Source organism: Salvia miltiorrhiza, chromosome 4 (genome assembly GCF_028751815.1).
Source record: "Salvia miltiorrhiza cultivar Shanhuang (shh) chromosome 4, IMPLAD_Smil_shh, whole genome shotgun sequence".
Taxonomy (NCBI): domain Eukaryota; kingdom Viridiplantae; phylum Streptophyta; class Magnoliopsida; order Lamiales; family Lamiaceae; genus Salvia; species Salvia miltiorrhiza.
The window spans coordinates 19,379,172-19,399,573 of record NC_080390.1 but is presented as its reverse complement, the minus strand read 5'-3'; the positions used below and the strand labels follow the sequence as shown (position 1 = coordinate 19,399,573).

The 20,402-nt window shown below is 40.2% G+C and overlaps 1 protein-coding gene and 2 long non-coding RNA genes across 8 annotated transcripts; 2 read left to right on the top strand and 1 right to left on the bottom strand.

Moving 5' to 3' along the window:
• The first annotated feature begins 1,213 nt into the window (after positions 1-1,213).
• On the top strand, positions 1,214-15,094 carry LOC131023711 (uncharacterized). The gene is made up of 4 exons (XR_009101501.1): positions 1,214-1,799; positions 2,868-2,947; positions 3,304-3,504; positions 14,807-15,094. It is a non-coding gene; the product is annotated as an uncharacterized LOC131023711 (long non-coding RNA).
• Positions 3,619-19,895, bottom strand: LOC131023709 (uncharacterized). Its single transcript, XR_009101499.1, has 5 exons — positions 19,310-19,895; positions 16,309-16,681; positions 5,218-6,769; positions 4,070-4,149; positions 3,619-3,713 (listed from the first exon to the last, which is right to left on the bottom strand). It is a non-coding gene; the product is annotated as an uncharacterized LOC131023709 (long non-coding RNA).
• On the top strand, positions 9,212-14,296 carry LOC131023701 (uncharacterized). Of its 6 annotated transcripts, XR_009101486.1 has the most exons (4): positions 11,270-12,220; positions 13,409-13,487; positions 13,600-13,845; positions 13,997-14,229. XR_009101486.1 is itself a non-coding variant. In XM_057953272.1 (2 exons), the coding sequence occupies exons 1-2, from the start codon at positions 10,850-10,852 to the stop codon at positions 13,999-14,001; spliced, it is 414 nt and encodes a 137-aa protein (XP_057809255.1). In that variant the 5' UTR covers positions 9,212-10,849; the 3' UTR covers positions 14,002-14,296. The 6 variants fall into 6 exon arrangements, 1 of the variants encoding a protein (XP_057809255.1); XR_009101483.1 differs by lacking the exon at positions 13,600-13,845; XR_009101485.1 differs by having other exon boundaries at positions 13,600-14,229.
• Positions 19,896-20,402: the final 507 nt, after the last annotated feature.

The following is a 20,402-nucleotide window of genomic DNA, read 5'->3' as shown; positions in this document are numbered from 1 at the left end:
AGTTATGTTTTTTTAGTTTGTTGCTTTGTTTTATATAAAACTTGTTACTTTTTAATATAATCTGTTATTGTGAAATTTGCATGGTTTGTTATGTATAAAATGGTAATGGGCATTATGCATAAAATGTTATTGGGCATGAGTTTTGTCATTAATCTGTGGGCGTGAAATTTTTATGACGATGAGAATTTGTTACTAAAACTGTTTCAGCAATTAATTTAGGCAACAATATCGGCTTTTAATATCGGCAACAATATCGGCTTCAGCAATTAATTTAGGCAACAATATTGGTATCAGCAAATAATTTAGGCAACAATTAATTTATTGGGTATGAGTATGTGTAAGAAAATTTGATTCGGTAATTAATTTAGGCAACAATATCGTTTTCAGCAATTAATTTAGGCAACAATTAATTTATTGGGTATGAGTATATGTAAGAAAATTTGATTCGGTAATTAATTTAGGCAACAATATCGGCAACATAATTTATCTGCGATTTTTTCGGTGGATGTTACGTGAATTTACGAATATTATTTTCGGCAATTACTTTAGGTAGGAAATGAATAGATTTTGGCAATTTAATTTGACTAATTATCATGAACAACGGTGTTTATATTTTGTTTTCATAAACGACGTCGTTTATGACAACAAAATCCTATATATTTGAATTTAACCCATTCATTCAATCAATTGGGGCTTAAAATTTCTAGGGTTCTTACGTCGTTTCACTGGAATTAGCGTGAGTCTGGAGTGAATCGGGTAAATTCGTACCCCTTTTGCTTGCCCTTCAAAGTTCAACATACACTAGATACGTCATTCTGTTTTGTTTAAATGTCGGATGCACCTTCCAGTTCAGATTCGAGCGTTACTCGCGGAGGCTGTGAAATTGTTCTTTTCGAGCATAAAATCCCAGCTTTACTCGACACCTCCCACACTCAAAAGAATCCTGAGCGACGGTTTTGGCATTGTAGACATAAAATGGTAAGTATGTTTCAGTTTTGTAATGTTTGTTTTAGAGTTAAAAGGTGATTTTTGTTTTTTGTTTTTGTTTTTTTTCTGTGGTGTAGTCTGCAAATTGTGGGTTTTGGAGATGGTTGGATCCAGAGCTAAGTACTTACTGTCACAGCCCAAAACCGTTTAGTTCCTTTGCAATTTTTATTTGAAAATTAGTATATTTTTGAGTTATTATTATATATATATATATCTATGAGTCGAATTTATGAATATGTCTAGTCGCGCCCCTAATTAGATGAATAAATTTATAGATTTTAATGTATTCTCAATATAAATGTATATTTCTCTTAAATTAATTATTCTACATGGACTTTATTATTTATTCACTTTTGTTGGGCTGAAAATTTAATAAAAGCCCATAGCAATTTTATTTTCACCAATTCATTTTCACTATTCTTAATTTGAGATAGCAACGTGTTTCCTTCCGTTTAGCCACAATTTGATTTACTACTCAAGCCACTTATTTATTTAACCTTGAATAGCATGTACTCTTATTTATTAAGTAACCAAATTATTATATATCAAAGATTTCATATTATTTATCTTCACTGTTCTTTTTTTTTTAAATTCCTTTTCAAAATGAAAATGTGCAAAAAATCCCATTTATCCAACCACAACCGCCATACTCCTCTTTATCCCCATTTATCACCGCCATACATTTTTATACATATATCAGATTCATTCACCTATAGTATATCATTTCATCCTTTTTCTACATCTACATCTCTAATTTGCAAAACGTAAACTTATCCAGCAAGAAAATCAAGTTCTTTCCTTCCACTGTAGAGGTAAAACTCTATCTTTCATGGTCTGATTTCAATACAGCTTCTATGTTTTTCTTCATGCACATAAACAAAACCAACAAGTTTTTCACATAAATTATCATACGAAAATCCAAATATCAGATTTGATATAGATTTATCCATATTAAAATAGTTAAACTGAAATTGAAAATATGGGAGTAGAGTGGTGATGAGGGAGAATTGGGTGAAGGGATGCTGGATAACCGGTGAAGCGAGGGAGGTGACTGGATGGCGCCGCCAAGCGCTGCCTGCGCCACGGCGGCCGGTGGATAGAGAGCAGGAGGCGGCGGCGGTGGCAGGGGAACTGTGAACGGCGCCGGATCTAGAGAAGGGGGGAAGACAGTGACGAAGGGTCACCGGAGAAGGCGCGGCCGCGACTGCGGCTGGTGCGGTGGGGACAGGGGCAGCGGAGGAGGATGAGAGATGAGGGAGGAGGGCGAGAAGTGAGGGAGAGTGAGAGGGAGACTAGAGGTGAGGAAAGGGAGAGAGGGCGGCGGCGGCAGTACTGGAAGGGGAGGCGGTTGGGCGCGCCTCTGTCGATACAGGGACGACGGGGTGGCGTTTCGGTCGGACAGGAGAGTGGAAGGAGGCGGAGCCGCCGGCCTCCGGGGACGGCGCTGCCGTCCGGTGGCGGCGGCAGGAGGCCGAGAAGAGGAGAGGGAGCAGGGACGAGAGAGGGAGATGAGGACTGCGTGAGTTGTGTGTGTGTGTTGGGTGTGAAAGTCAAAATGAGGTTTTAAATTAGGGTGAAGGGAAGAATGGGCTTGGGCTGGGTGATTTTATTCTTATGGGCTCAGATTTATTGATTGGGCCCAACTTTTAATTCTTGGGCTGCAGATTTTATTCTAAATAAGTTGCACTTGATTTTAAGTATCAACCCATATTTTTAAAGAAGCATGCATTTTATTATTTTGAATCACTAAACCGATGATTATTTTCAAATGATTTTATGATAATAAATTCTTAAGATTTAAACTATTATTATTATTATTATTATTATTTTTAAAGTTCAATTAGGCCCTTATATGTTATTATTTGAATTTATCTGACTAGGTGTGGCGCGACTAGGACATGGATTTTAGTTTGAATTATCAGAATTAACTTTCAAGTTCAAGTTCAAGTTCAAAATTCAGGTGTGGGATTTATTACAGTACATGCCCGTGGTTAATTCTTGTCCATTTTAATATCATGTGTTTACCATATGTGAGTTGCATTAAATTATATCGCTAGGGGCCCGCTCAATGGGTCCAGGACATTAAAGTCCTTGGTATGCCACAATGCGATTTCATGTTACAGTTATGGTTGCAACCAGTCGCCAGGGGCCGGCTCAATCGGTCCAGGACATTAAAGTCCTTGGTATGCCACCGTGCGACTTTCAGTCACGAATGTATTGATCATATGAGATTCTCATTTTATTAACATGGACAATGATTGCATGTTTCCACACTGAGTGTACCCTGTATGCTCATCCCATACTTAACATTTTCAGGTTTTAAAGACCGGAGGCGCGTGGAAGGTCGAATGGCGAATCAAATATTTTGAATTTAGTTTTACTTAAAAATGTTATGTTTAGTAAAGTATTTTAAAACAAGATATTTATTTCACTATTTTCTCGTTAAATATTTATTTATAGTCATGATTTTCCGCGTGCGTTTTCTTTTAAAATTAAAATGGATTTGGGTGTCACAAGGTGGTATCCTTGTGACACCCAAATCCATTTTAATTTTAAAAGAAAACGCGCGCGGAAAATCATGACTATAAATAAATATTTAACGAGAAAATAGTGAAATACATATCTTGTTTTAAAATACTTTACTAAACATAACATTTTTAAGTAAAACTAAATTCAAAATATTTGATTCGCCATTCGACCTTCCACGCGCCTCCGGTCTTTAAAACCTGAAAATGTTAAGTATGGGATGAGCATACAGGGTACACTCAGTGTGGAAACATGCAATCATTGTCCATGTTAATAAAATGAGAATCTCATATGATCAATACATTCGTGACTGAAAGTCGCACGGTGGCATACCAAGGACTTTAATGTCCTGGACCGATTGAGCCGGCCCCTGGCGACTGGTTGCAACCATAACTGTAACATGAAATCGCATTGTGGCATACCAAGGACTTTAATGTCCTGGACCCATTGAGCGGGCCCCTAGCGATATAATTTAATGCAACTCACATATGGTAAACACATGATATTAAAATGGACAAGAATTAACCACGGGCATGTACTGTAATAAATCCCACACCTGAATTTTGAACTTGAACTTGAACTTGAAAGTTAATTCTGATAATTCAAACTAAAATCCATGTCCTAGTCGCGCCACACCTAGTCAGATAAATTCAAATAATAACATATAAGGGCCTAATTGAACTTTAAAAATAATAATAATAATAATAATAATAGTTTAAATCTTAAGAATTTATTATCATAAAATCATTTGAAAATAATCATCGGTTTAGTGATTCAAAATAATAAAATGCATGCTTCTTTAAAAATATGGGTTGATACTTAAAATCAAGTGCAACTTATTTAGAATAAAATCTGCAGCCCAAGAATTAAAAGTTGGGCCCAATCAATAAATCTGAGCCCATAAGAATAAAATCACCCAGCCCAAGCCCATTCTTCCCTTCACCCTAATTTAAAACCTCATTTTGACTTTCACACCCAACACACACACACAACTCACGCAGTCCTCATCTCCCTCTCTCGTCCCTGCTCCCTCTCCTCTTCTCGGCCTCCTGCCGCCGCCACCGGACGGCAGCGCCGTCCCCGGAGGCCGGCGGCTCCGCCTCCTTCCACTCTCCTGTCCGACCGAAACGCCACCCCGTCGTCCCTGTATCGACAGAGGCGCGCCCAACCGCCTCCCCTTCCAGTACTGCCGCCGCCGCCCTCTCTCCCTTTCCTCACCTCTAGTCTCCCTCTCACTCTCCCTCACTTCTCGCCCTCCTCCCTCATCTCTCATCCTCCTCCGCTGCCCCTGTCCCCACCGCACCAGCCGCAGTCGCGGCCGCGCCTTCTCCGGTGACCCTTCGTCACTGTCTTCCCCCCTTCTCTAGATCCGGCGCCGTTCACAGTTCCCCTGCCACCGCCGCCGCCTCCTGCTCTCTATCCACCGGCCGCCGTGGCGCAGGCAGCGCTTGGCGGCGCCATCCAGTCACCTCCCTCGCTTCACCGGTTATCCAGCATCCCTTCACCCAATTCTCCCTCATCACCACTCTACTCCCATATTTTCAATTTCAGTTTAACTATTTTAATATGGATAAATCTATATCAAATCTGATATTTGGATTTTCGTATGATAATTTATGTGAAAAACTTGTTGGTTTTGTTTATGTGCATGAAGAAAAACATAGAAGCTGTATTGAAATCAGACCATGAAAGATAGAGTTTTACCTCTACAGTGGAAGGAAAGAACTTGATTTTCTTGCTGGATAAGTTTACGTTTTGCAAATTAGAGATGTAGATGTAGAAAAAGGATGAAATGATATACTATAGGTGAATGAATCTGATATATGTATAAAAATGTATGGCGGTGATAAATGGGGATAAAGAGGAGTATGGCGGTTGTGGTTGGATAAATGGGATTTTTTGCACATTTTCATTTTGAAAAGGAATTTAAAAAAAAAAGAACAGTGAAGATAAATAATATGAAATCTTTGATATATAATAATTTGGTTACTTAATAAATAAGAGTACATGCTATTCAAGGTTAAATAAATAAGTGGCTTGAGTAGTAAATCAAATTGTGGCTAAACGGAAGGAAACACGTTGCTATCTCAAATTAAGAATAGTGAAAATGAATTGGTGAAAATAAAATTGCTATGGGCTTTTATTAAATTTTCAGCCCAACAAAAGTGAATAAATAATAAAGTCCATGTAGAATAATTAATTTAAGAGAAATATACATTTATATTGAGAATACATTAAAATCTATAAATTTATTCATCTAATTAGGGGCGCGACTAGACATATTCATAAATTCGACTCATAGATATATATATATATAATAATAACTCAAAAATATACTAATTTTCAAATAAAAATTGCAAAGGAACTAAACGGTTTTGGGCTGTGACAAACCTACCCACTTAAAAAAATTTCGTCCTCGAAATTTGACAATTCATAGCTGCAATAATCTTCAAAATAATAACTTGAATACTGAATTTGAACTTGAACTTTCTGATAATAACTTCAATCATTGCAGCAAATTTCAACATACTTTCAACGTAAACAATTTATACTCACCCCCTTCAAAAATATTTGAAATATCTTTACCTTGATGTCGGAGCACGTAGAGGTCGAATGGATTTGTCACACATGACTTTTAAAATTAGTAAGGAATTTTATTTTGCAGAGTCTACAGGAAAGTAGACCTGCTCTGATACCACCTTGTGACACCCAAATCCATTTTAATTTTAAAAGAAAACGCACGCGGAAAATCATGACTATAAATAAATATTTAACGAGAAAATAGTGAAATAAATATCTTGTTTTAAAATACTTTACTAAACATAACATTTTTAAGTAAAACTAAATTCAAAATATTTGATTCGCCATTCGACCTTCCACGCGCCTCCGGTCTTTAAAACCTGAAAATGTTAAGTATGGGATGAGCATACAGGGTACACTCAGTGTGGAAACATGCAATCATTGTCCATGTTAATAAAATGAGAATCTCATATGATCAATACATTCGTGACTGAAAGTCGCACGGTGGCATACCAAGGACTTTAATGTCCTGGACCGATTGAGCCGGCCCCTGGCGACTGGTTGCAACCATAACTGTAACATGAAATCGCATTGTGGCATACCAAGGACTTTAATGTCCTGGACCCATTGAGCGGGCCCCTAGCGATATAATTTAATGCAACTCACATATGGTAAACACATGATATTAAAATGGACAAGAATTAACCACGGGCATGTACTGTAATAAATCCCACACCTGAATTTTGAACTTGAACTTGAACTTGAAAGTTAATTCTGATAATTCAAACTAAAATCCATGTCCTAGTCGCGCCACACCTAGTCAGATAAATTCAAATAATAACATATAAGGGCCTAATTGAACTTTAAAAATAATAATAATAATAATAATAATAGTTTAAATCTTAAGAATTTATTATCATAAAATCATTTGAAAATAATCATCGGTTTAGTGATTCAAAATAATAAAATGCATGCTTCTTTAAAAATATGGGTTGATACTTAAAATCAAGTGCAACTTATTTAGAATAAAATCTGCAGCCCAAGAATTAAAAGTTGGGCCCAATCAATAAATCTGAGCCCATAAGAATAAAATCACCCAGCCCAAGCCCATTCTTCCCTTCACCCTAATTTAAAACCTCATTTTGACTTTCACACCCAACACACACACACAACTCACGCAGTCCTCATCTCCCTCTCTCGTCCCTGCTCCCTCTCCTCTTCTCGGCCTCCTGCCGCCGCCACCGGACGGCAGCGCCGTCCCCGGAGGCCGGCGGCTCCGCCTCCTTCCACTCTCCTGTCCGACCGAAACGCCACCCCGTCGTCCCTGTATCGACAGAGGCGCGCCCAACCGCCTCCCCTTCCAGTACTGCCGCCGCCGCCCTCTCTCCCTTTCCTCACCTCTAGTCTCCCTCTCACTCTCCCTCACTTCTCGCCCTCCTCCCTCATCTCTCATCCTCCTCCGCTGCCCCTGTCCCCACCGCACCAGCCGCAGTCGCGGCCGCGCCTTCTCCGGTGACCCTTCGTCACTGTCTTCCCCCCTTCTCTAGATCCGGCGCCGTTCACAGTTCCCCTGCCACCGCCGCCGCCTCCTGCTCTCTATCCACCGGCCGCCGTGGCGCAGGCAGCGCTTGGCGGCGCCATCCAGTCACCTCCCTCGCTTCACCGGTTATCCAGCATCCCTTCACCCAATTCTCCCTCATCACCACTCTACTCCCATATTTTCAATTTCAGTTTAACTATTTTAATATGGATAAATCTATATCAAATCTGATATTTGGATTTTCGTATGATAATTTATGTGAAAAACTTGTTGGTTTTGTTTATGTGCATGAAGAAAAACATAGAAGCTGTATTGAAATCAGACCATGAAAGATAGAGTTTTACCTCTACAGTGGAAGGAAAGAACTTGATTTTCTTGCTGGATAAGTTTACGTTTTGCAAATTAGAGATGTAGATGTAGAAAAAGGATGAAATGATATACTATAGGTGAATGAATCTGATATATGTATAAAAATGTATGGCGGTGATAAATGGGGATAAAGAGGAGTATGGCGGTTGTGGTTGGATAAATGGGATTTTTTGCACATTTTCATTTTGAAAAGGAATTTAAAAAAAAAAGAACAGTGAAGATAAATAATATGAAATCTTTGATATATAATAATTTGGTTACTTAATAAATAAGAGTACATGCTATTCAAGGTTAAATAAATAAGTGGCTTGAGTAGTAAATCAAATTGTGGCTAAACGGAAGGAAACACGTTGCTATCTCAAATTAAGAATAGTGAAAATGAATTGGTGAAAATAAAATTGCTATGGGCTTTTATTAAATTTTCAGCCCAACAAAAGTGAATAAATAATAAAGTCTTTTAAAAATAATAATAATAATAATAATAATAGTTTAAATCTTAAGAATTTATTATCATAAAATCATTTGAAAATAATCATCGGTTTAGTGATTCAAAATAATAAAATGCATGCTTCTTTAAAAATATGGGTTGATACTTAAAATCAAGTGCAACTTATTTAGAATAAAATCTGCAGCCCAAGAATTAAAAGTTGGGCCCAATCAATAAATCTGAGCCCATAAGAATAAAATCACCCAGCCCAAGCCCATTCTTCCCTTCACCCTAATTTAAAACCTCATTTTGACTTTCACACCCAACACACACACACAACTCACGCAGTCCTCATCTCCCTCTCTCGTCCCTGCTCCCTCTCCTCTTCTCGGCCTCCTGCCGCCGCCACCGGACGGCAGCGCCGTCCCCGGAGGCCGGCGGCTCCGCCTCCTTCCACTCTCCTGTCCGACCGAAACGCCACCCCGTCGTCCCTGTATCGACAGAGGCGCGCCCAACCGCCTCCCCTTCCAGTACTGCCGCCGCCGCCCTCTCTCCCTTTCCTCACCTCTAGTCTCCCTCTCACTCTCCCTCACTTCTCGCCCTCCTCCCTCATCTCTCATCCTCCTCCGCTGCCCCTGTCCCCACCGCACCAGCCGCAGTCGCGGCCGCGCCTTCTCCGGTGACCCTTCGTCACTGTCTTCCCCCCTTCTCTAGATCCGGCGCCGTTCACAGTTCCCCTGCCACCGCCGCCGCCTCCTGCTCTCTATCCACCGGCTCTTGGCTCTGAGACCGCAAGTTCATTGATGTCGAGTCTAAGATATCATCTCTAGACTTCTAAAAGTTTATACAACAACCCTCAGCTCGTCGTCACACTGCCCTCAACCAAGGTATGTTAATCAAGTTTTCAAAATGTTTACTAAAATGCATGCACCAAATGAATATGTTATAGAACATGTTAAGATTGAATATGCATTGAGATGGAACATGCATTATGATTGAACATGCATTGAGATGAACATGTATTGAGACTGAACATGCACAGAGACGGGACACGCATTGAGATTGAACAAGCACTGAGACAAAACATGCATTGAGACGGAACATGTATTGAGACTGAACATGCATTGAAACATAGCATGTATTGAAACTATAGACGCATTGAGGCTGAACATGCATTGAGACAGAATATACGAATTGAGACTGAACACGCAATAAGAATGGATGTGGTTTGAGATTGAATGCATTGATATGAATTTTGACTGAACATACACTGAAGCGGATCATGTATGGAGACGTCCGTACACTGAAACGCAACATGTATGGAACCTTAACATTTATTGAGACAAGACATGCATATGATCATGAATTTGAGATTGAAATATTTTATCATACAAAAGTATGTGCCCGACTTATTTTGAAATGAGGAAATGTTGCATAAATGATTAATATGCAATTTATTACCATGAGATGATTCAACCATTGCATGTTATTACATGTGAACCTAGAAAGGATATGATGACAGACTATAGTCGCTTAGTGAACTGATGAAGGATGTCTTTAGATTTCTATTTTTTATGACCAACGGATTTTAGAAGACATGAACAGATTAAGAATAGAAAGGACTATACAATGAAAGCACTGAACATAGAATGACAGAACATAGAAAGTATAGAACGGTAGAAGCGTAGAACATAGAAGAATAAGGCATAGAAAGTCGGAATACAAAAATTAGAATATCAAAGCACGATACATGAAAGGATGACTTGTAGACAGCCAACGATCGTTTCAGACAATAGAAGGATCCTTATGTCACCAGTATCACAGTTTTTTTTATTAGAAAGAATGAAGAAGGAGTCCAACATTATTAATTGAATGCAGAATGGCTGGAGAAAGAGGAAGAGGGCCTAACCCTGAAGAACATGTGCCACGAATTATACCAGAGCGTAGTGTGGAAGAAAGATTTCGCAAGCATAATCCACCAACTTTTGATGGCCTCGGTGATCCTCTGGATACCGAGAGATGGGTAAGAGCTACTGAAAGGATACTCAACCATGTTGGCTGTGGGGATAGGGAGAAACTAACATGCGCAATTTTCCAACTTGTTGATGAGGCTGAATTCTGGTGGGAATCGGTGCGACGAACCTTGACCCCTGAGCAATGGGAGGCGTATACGTGGAACGATTTTAAGGAAAGATTGTATGAAAAGTATATCCCTGGATGCTATAGGAAGAAGAAACAGGATGAGTTTTGGAATTTAAGACAGGGAAATATGACAGTCACTGAGTACGACCGAATGTTTAACCAGCTTTCGCGATATGCTCCACATCTAGTTGACACAGACGAGAAATGTGCAGAAAAGTTTCGACAAGGTCTGCGGCTTGAGATAGCCGTTCCACTAGCAAGTCAAGGAGCATTAACATATGCTCAATCTTTGAGCAGGGCCCTAAACATCGAAGCAATACTACCAAAGGAAAAAGAGAATGTGTCAGCACAAGCACCGACCCAAAACTATGAAAAAAATGAAACGTAAATGGGAAGGCGGAAATGATGGGAACCCAGGAAAAATGAAGCAACCATGGAGAGGAACTCAGCAGCAACAAGGACATACTGAAGGAAAGCCTTTATGCCCAACATGTCAGAAAAATCACTATGGTGAATGTAAGATAGGCTCCAACCACTGCTTTAGGTGCAAGCAACCAGGGCATTTCGCCAGAGACTGCCCAAATAATAACGGGAACATGAGAATTCCACAACCTCAGAACCTTGCCCCTCATAGACCAAATCAAGTACCAATTGGTAATGAACGACCAAATCAGAGACAACCTGCACGTGCTAGGGCTTATGCTCTTAACCAGCAGCAAGCGGCTCAAGCACCTGAAGATTTAGAAGGTACAAATTGTCATAAATTGACGTATTTGTTTTAACATTAAGAGCTTCGTACTTTTATATCTCTCCATGCATGTGAATGGTAAGGTGGTGGAAGCTTTCAAGATGATATATAGAAATGATAAGCAAGCATGACAAGTTAGTCCTATTTGGGATTTAAGAAATGAGAAGAGATTGAAGGGGATATTCGATCGAAAGATCGAACTTTATGGGGCAAACAGATTTATTATGCCTTTAATGAATCACTATGAACGACGAGAAAAGTACGTGCAGACTAGAAGTCAAGTTTGCTAGCCGGGGTATTTAAATTTCGAGGACGAAATTTTTTAAGGGGGGAGGGTTGTAATACCCCGATTTTTCTTAATAGGATTACACGAGAATATTTGAATTTAGAATATTATTATATTTCTTTTTGAAAAAGTATTTCTTCTAACAAAAGATTTTATCAAGATTTTATAATTTTAATATTAGAATTTTATGCAAATAGAATCTTTCATGCTTTGTCATTTTTTTTTAGAAAATCAATAATGTTTACAGCAGTGACTTGATTCATTTCAGATTGGTTATATATGCGTTGGGCCAAATTCAGCTATTGAGATTTTTAAAAAGAGAGTTATTATTACTGAGATTTGATCTTTGTTTTGGATCAAACTTTGGGAGAAAAACTTTTGAAGCCCAATATTTTTAAGCTGCAGATTTTTTTTTACGGTGCATCTTTTCCATTCAATAACTAATTGAATGGAAATGGTTATTCCACATCCTCAATTTTCAGCTTGAATGGAAAGGGTTATTCCACATCGCCATTTTTCCGCTACAAAATCCTCAAGACTTTCCCAACTTCTTCACACAGTTCCAAATTTATTACTACTCACCCCAGATTTTCTTCCGATAAATTTTACAACTTTCTTTCACAGATTCGATGCCACGAGCTGTGTAAACTTTGAGCATATTCATATCGCACAGAGGTTTGCTTCCTTCTTCTATTCTAACAATAACATAGCTATCACCAATTGTTTTCACAAAACAAAATCAATCAAGATGTTCATATGCATATACTTTGCATGATCTGAGGCATTTATTTCATAAACTGAATCAAGTTTTTATTGAGGTGAATAAATGAGTAGAAAAATGTTTTTAAATTGGGAAAAGGGGAATAACTTGCTGTCAGATGTGGGGTGAGTTGGGGCAAGTCGGGGACTGAGAGGCACGGCGGCGGTATTTCGAGCTGCTGGCCGCAATTCAGAGGGGAGGAAGAGGCGGTTTAGGGAGAATCGGAGATGGTGGTAATGAATCACGGCGGCGGTTGCCTATTGGCGCCGTCCGTTCGTCGATCGAGAGAGAAGGTGGCTGAGCGACGCTGCTACTATGCCGCGACGGCAAGGCGATGCTCCGACTGTCTCTCCCTTGAAATCGAAGAAGGAAAGGGTTAAGGATTTTGGGGATTTCAGAATTTGGGAGCTTCTTACCTTTGGGTTCTGTGGAATCGGAGAGGGAAGAGGGGAGATGAGATGGAGTCGGCGGCGGTGGCGGCCCTTTTGCCGTTGATCGTCCAGCCGAGAGAAGGAGATGTGAGGGAGAGGGTGAACCGAAGTATTTAGAGGGAGAGTGAGAAAGTGAGCGAGACGAAGATAGAGGGGGAGAGAGAGACGCCGAGATGGAGAAGGAAGCGATAGCCATAGCATCGGCGTCGCAGCGTCTGCTCGCCGGAGAAAGTGGCGGCGGCGGCGGCTGCTGATTTCAGAGGGAGAAAGGAGAAATTGAGAGCTGGGATAGAGAGAGAGAGACCGAGAGAATAAAAAGAAAGGAAGGGATGGGTTGAATTGGGCCTTAATTTTTGGGCTTTGTATTAATTTCTGGATTTCTTTCAAAGGAATTGGGCCTAAAGTAGAATTGAATTGGGCTGTATTCATTGGGTTTGCTTGGTTTTTATTCCAAAGTTGCATAATACATATTATTATGCAATAAGTATGAATTTTTGGATTATGTGTTCATAACACGAGAAGAGTTATGGTTGCAATAAAGTATTTTGAAATTTGGATTTAGTTATGTTTAATGAGAGGTCGATTCATTGCCGAACTAGGATTTAAGAATTTTATGGAAATGTTAGCAGAGACGATATTTTGAGGCCTATTAAGATTAGATTATTCTTGTAGGTCCACTTGATAGAAGGCTTTAGCACTGATTTTACAAGAAGATAATTGTGCAAGATTTATCTACAGGCTTGTTATCAAGGTGGGTTTTTATTTTCCAATGTATGTTTTGAGTTATTGAGCTCTAAATTGTTTTTATGCAAATGCAAATGAATGTCCATGTTAAAATGATTTTATCTCTCTATTGTTTAAAGTGCTCCTATGTTCTCTAACGATCGGGTCCTAGCCGGCGTAGCGATTGGATCGCCCTGGTTAGGATTGTGTACACACAAGGGGGTATTGTGGGCTGCTCCCACTTGCCTCAGACTGTCAGACTTGGGCTGCTCTCATTTCTGAAACATGCATGGTAGTGGACCTCTGTGGGCTGCTCCCACAAGTTCACATAATAGGTGAAGCACCAGTAGAGAGAAGACTGAAAATGGATCCACAATTTATTTTATGTATGCATAGAATGCTTTCTAATATTTCTATGTTATACTGTTCATAGCATGGATTATTCTTTTAATTGGATTTTTCAAATGTTTTCAAATGGCTAAACCCACTGAGTATATTAGTACTCAGCCCTGCAATTGTTTTCAAAACCTTTTGCAGGTTGAGCGGCAGATGGTGACGTGCGAAGCTGAGGGAGGGTGTTGCTGTAATTCCAAATGAATGTCAAGAATAATTTCCGCTGCCATAGTATTCTCTAAGATGAATAATATTTGGGATTGGATATTTTAATATTCATAGCCTATTTAATATGAACTCGTATTGTCATCGCTTTCCTAGCGATTATTCCTCGCATATAATATTTGCTCAGTATTAAATGTTATCTTTTTGTCTCAGACCTCCGAACTTTTGATCCTGGTTGGGAGAATTTTTATCTAAGTTTTCGTATTTATTATCCTTCAATTACGAAATTCATTTTTATGAATGTGTCACCCAAATCTAAAGACATATCACCTATTTTATCCGAGCAAAGTCTAGAAATCTCATTAAGTAGCACGTTTCCTATTCTCCCGGGAACGAGGGCCCGGGGACGAAGTACGGAGTGATCGCCGGTGCAAAGAGGCACGGACAAAGAGCGGCTCCGGTTAAGACTTCCAAGCGGAGGGGCGCAGGGATGAACCGGAACACACCCGAACGAGAGGGATTCCGAGAATATGCAGGTATGGGACTGCATATTCGAGGAGAGCTTAAAGGATTTGATTGGGCTACTCATATCAATAAGATGCATCTTCTTTTCTGGTGCCCACACGGAAGAAACTCCAAGGTTAAGCGTGCTTGGCTTGGAGCAATTCCGGGATGGGTGACCCCCTGGGAAGTTTCTCAGGGAGCGTGCGAGTGAGGACAAAACACGCTAGAAAAGACTCGTATTGGTCTGTGGGGACAGCCGTCAACTCTGGAGCCGGGCTGTTACAGGTGGTATCAGAGCCGAACCTCTCCCAGTACGGTGTGGTTCGGGGACGAACCAAGCGGAAGCTGGTGGGCCTGTGACGCCCGGGGACGAAGTACGGAGTGATCGCCGGTGCAAAGAGGCACGGACAAAGAGCGGCTCCGGTTAAGACTTCCAAGCGGAGGGGCGCAGGGATGAACCGGAACACACCCGAACGAGAGGGATTCCGAGAATATGCAGGTATGGGACTGCATATTCGAGGAGAGCTTAAAGGATTTGATTGGGCTACTCATATCAATAAGATGCATCTTCTTTTCTGGTGCCCACACGGAAGAAACTCCAAGGTTAAGCGTGCTTGGCTTGGAGCAATTCCGGGATGGGTGACCCCCTGGGAAGTTTCTCAGGGAGCGTGCGAGTGAGGACAAAACACGCTAGAAAAGACTCGTATTGGTCTGTGGGGACAGCCGTCAACTCTGGAGCCGGGCTGTTACAGGGTCCTGGACCCATTGAGCGGGCCCCTAGCGATATAACTGAATTTACAACACATATGGCAAACACATAATATTAAAATGGACAAAAATTTATTTCCTGTAACAGCCCGGCTCCAGAGTTGACGGCTGTCCCCACAGACCAATACGAGTCTTTTCTAGCGTGTTTTGTCCTCACTCGCACGCTCCCTGAGAAACTTCCCAGGGGGTCACCCATCCCGGAATTGCTCCAAGCCAAGCACGCTTAACCTTGGAGTTTCTTCCGTGTGGGCACCAGAAAAGAAGATGCATCTTATTGATATGAGTAGCCCAATCAAATCCTTTAAGCTCTCCTCGAATATGCAGTCCCATACCTGCATATTCTCGGAATCCCTCTCGTTCGGGTGTGTTCCGGTTCATCCCTGCGCCCCTCCGCTTGGAAGTCTTAACCGGAGCCGCTCTTTGTCCGTGCCTCTTTGCACCGGCGATCACTCCGTACTTCGTCCCCGGGCGTCACAGGCCCACCAGCTTCCGCTTGGTTCGTCCCCGAACCACACCGTACTGGGAGAGGTTCGGCTCTGATACCACCTGTAACAGCCCGGCTCCAGAGTTGACGGCTGTCCCCACAGACCAATACGAGTCTTTTCTAGCGTGTTTTGTCCTCACTCGCACGCTCCCTGAGAAACTTCCCAGGGGGTCACCCATCCCGGAATTGCTCCAAGCCAAGCACGCTTAACCTTGGAGTTTCTTCCGTGTGGGCACCAGAAAAGAAGATGCATCTTATTGATATGAGTAGCCCAATCAAATCCTTTAAGCTCTCCTCGAATATGCAGTCCCATACCTGCATATTCTCGGAATCCCTCTCGTTCGGGTGTGTTCCGGTTCATCCCTGCGCCCCTCCGCTTGGAAGTCTTAACCGGAGCCGCTCTTTGTCCGTGCCTCTTTGCACCGGCGATCACTCCGTACTTCGTCCCCGGGCGTCACAGGATTTTTACAAAATGTTAAGTATGGGATGAGCATACAGGGTACACTCAGTGTGGGGACATGCAATTATTGTCCACGTTAATAAAATGAGAATCACATATGATCAATACATTCGTAACTGAAAGTCGCACTGTGGCATACCAAGGACCTTTCCGTCCTGGACCGATTGAGCCGGCCCCTGGCGACTGGTTGCAACCATAACTTTAACATGAAATCGCATTGTGGCATACCAAGGACTTTAATGTCCTGGACCCATTGAGCGGGCCCCTAGCGATATAATTTAATGCAACTCACATATGGTAAACACATGATATTAAAATGGACAAGAATTAACCACGGGCATGTACTGAAATAAATCCCACACCTGAATTTTGAACTTGAACTTGAATTTCAACTTGAAAGCTAAATTTGAGAAATTCAATCAAAAGTAACGTCCTAGTCGCGCCGCACCTAGTCAGATAAATTCAAATAATAACATATAAGGGCCTATTTGAACTTTATAAAAATAATAATAGTAGTTTAAATCTTAATCATTTATTTCCTGTAACAGCCCAAATTTCGAGGACGAAATTTTTTTAAGTGGGTAGGTTTGTCACAGCCCAAAACCGTTTAGTTCCTTTGCAATTTTTATTTGAAAATTAGTATATTTTTGAGTTATTAATATATATATATATATCTATGAGTCGAATTTATGAATTTATCTAGTCGCGCCCCTGGTTAGATGAATAAATTTTAGATTATTACTTTATAAAAGTTTTAGGCTCAAAGATTGGGCTATGAACAAGTACATGCATGAATTCTTTGTTATTGGGCTTTTATTTCTTTATAGATTAATTTCTTTTGGGCCATATTTATTTGGTTGGGCTCGAAATATATATAAGTCCATTAGCTTTTAAGTTATCAGCATTCATTTATTATCACTGTGTCGAAAATTTGACAGCTTCTTTATTAAAATTGCTGAGACAGCACCGTGTTTCTTCCTCAACCACAACTTTGATTTTTCATCTTCAGTTATATTTTAAATTCTCAATCTTGAGAAGCAAGCATGATTTTTCCAGCCACATTTTTATTCTTGCCAGCCACGTTTTAAGTTTCCTCCACAGCCATTCAAATTTTTCTTAATTTTGTACACCACAAATTCATTCTTGTGCAGCACGAATTCAACCCGGTATATAAATCTCTTTACTTCACTGCATTTACCCAACAAATCCAACAAAAAGATTCAGTCTTATATAATTCATCCTGTTTCTTCCTACCTACTGCAGAAATCTCAATCGGTAATTTTAGTTATTTTGTAAAGCTATGAAATTTTATTCACATTTTTCTTCATTATTTTCATATCTGCATCAAAAATCACAAACCTACCCACTTATTGTGACACCCAAATCCATTTTAATTTTAAAAGAAAACGCACGCGGAAAATCATGACTATAAATAAATATTTAACGAGAAAATAGTGAAATAAATATCTTGTTTTAAAATACTTTACTAAACATAACATTTTTAAGTAAAACTAAATTCAAAATATTTGATTCGCCATTCGACCTTCCACGCGCCTCCGGTCTTTAAAACCTGAAAATGTTAAGTATGGGATGAGCATACAGGGTACACTCAGTGTGGAAACATGCAATCATTGTCCATGTTAATAAAATGAGAATCTCATATGATCAATACATTCGTGACTGAAAGTCGCACGGTGGCATACCAAGGACTTTAATGTCCTGGACCGATTGAGCCGGCCCCTGGCGACTGGTTGCAACCATAACTGTAACATGAAATCGCATTGTGGCATACCAAGGACTTTAATGTCCTGGACCCATTGAGCGGGGCCCCTAGCGATATAATTTAATGCAACTCACATATGGTAAACACATGATATTAAAATGGACAAGAATTAACCACGGGCATGTACTGTAATAAATCCCACACCTGAATTTTGAACTTGAACTTGAACTTGAAAGTTAATTCTGATAATTCAAACTAAAATCCATGTCCTAGTCGCGCCACACCTAGTCAGATAAATTCAAATAATAACATATAAGGGCCTAATTGAACTTTAAAAATAATAATAATAATAATAATAATAGTTTAAATCTTAAGAATTTATTATCATAAAATCATTTGAAAATAATCATCGGTTTAGTGATTCAAAATAATAAAATGCATGCTTCTTTAAAAATATGGGTTGATACTTAAAATCAAGTGCAACTTATTTAGAATAAAATCTGCAGCCCAAGAATTAAAAGTTGGGCCCAATCAATAAATCTGAGCCCATAAGAATAAAATCACCCAGCCCAAGCCCATTCTTCCCTTCACCCTAATTTAAAACCTCATTTTGACTTTCACACCCAACACACACACACAACTCACGCAGTCCTCATCTCCCTCTCTCGTCCCTGCTCCCTCTCCTCTTCTCGGCCTCCTGCCGCCGCCACCGGACGGCAGCGCCGTCCCCGGAGGCCGGCGGCTCCGCCTCCTTCCACTCTCCTGTCCGACCGAAACGCCACCCCCGTCGTCCCTGTATCGACAGAGGCGCGCCCAACCGCCTCCCCTTCCAGTACTGCCGCCGCCGCCCTCTCTCCCTTTCCTCACCTCTAGTCTCCCTCTCACTCTCCCTCACTTCTCGCCCTCCTCCCTCATCTCTCATCCTCCTCCGCTGCCCCTGTCCCCACCGCACCAGCCGCAGTCGCGGCCGCGCCTTCTCCGGTGACCCTTCGTCACTGTCTTCCCCCCTTCTCTAGATCCGGCGCCGTTCACAGTTCCCCTGCCACCGCCGCCGCCTCCTGCTCTCTATCCACCGGCCGCCGTGGCGCAGGCAGCGCTTGGCGGCGCCATCCAGTCACCTCCCTCGCTTCACCGGTTATCCAGCATCCCTTCACCCAATTCTCCCTCATCACCACTCTACTCCCATATTTTCAATTTCAGTTTAACTATTTTAATATGGATAAATCTATATCAAATCTGATATTTGGATTTTCGTATGATAATTTATGTGAAAAACTTGTTGGTTTTGTTTATGTGCATGAAGAAAAACATAGAAGCTGTATTGAAATCAGACCATGAAAGATAGAGTTTTACCTCTACAGTGGAAGGAAAGAACTTGATTTTCTTGCTGGATAAGTTTACGTTTTGCAAATTAGAGATGTAGATGTAGAAAAAGGATGAAATGATATACTATAGGTGAATGAATCTGATATATGTATAAAAATGTATGGCGGTGATAAATGGGGATAAAGAGGAGTATGGCGGTTGTGGTTGGATAAATGGGATTTTTTGCACATTTTCATTTTGAAAAGGAATTTAAAAAAAAAAGAACAGTGAAGATAAATAATATGAAATCTTTGATATATAATAATTTGGTTACTTAATAAATAAGAGTACATGCTATTCAAGGTTAAATAAATAAGTGGCTTGAGTAGTAAATCAAATTGTGGCTAAACGGAAGGAAACACGTTGCTATCTCAAATTAAGAATAGTGAAAATGAATTGGTGAAAATAAAATTGCTATGGGCTTTTATTAAATTTTCAGCCCAACAAAAGTGAATAAATAATAAAGTCCATGTAGAATAATTAATTTAAGAGAAATATACATTTATATTGAGAATACATTAAAATCTATAAATTTATTCATCTAATTAGGGGCGCGACTAGACATATTCATAAATTCGACTCATAGATATATATATATATAATAATAACTCAAAAATATACTAATTTTCAAATAAAAATTGCAAAGGAACTAAACGGTTTTGGGCTGTGACACTTACTATAAGATGTCCCTCAACAACATAATTCTTCAGAGAGATAAAGCCTACGAGGAGCTAAAATTTTGCAAACATATGGGAGAAATAAAGGCTGAAAAGTATGAAACGTTGATGGAGATGTTCAAGGTGAAGACTGCAGAGGCGGAAGAAATGAATATTATGCTGAAAGACCAAGAGATTAAAACTAGGAAACTGGAATACAAACTTAGGATCGCGTACTACATGTTAGGCATAGTATGTGGCGTTTTGGCAATCCTCATTTCATCTTAAATGAAATATGTAGTTGATGTTAATCTACAGGTCGTAATATAGTTGATGGAATGTGTAATATGCAGATTGTACATGTCCTGTTTTGCCTTTGGCCATGAAACTTTTGTGCAGCCATAATGCAAGCATATTTAAATTTG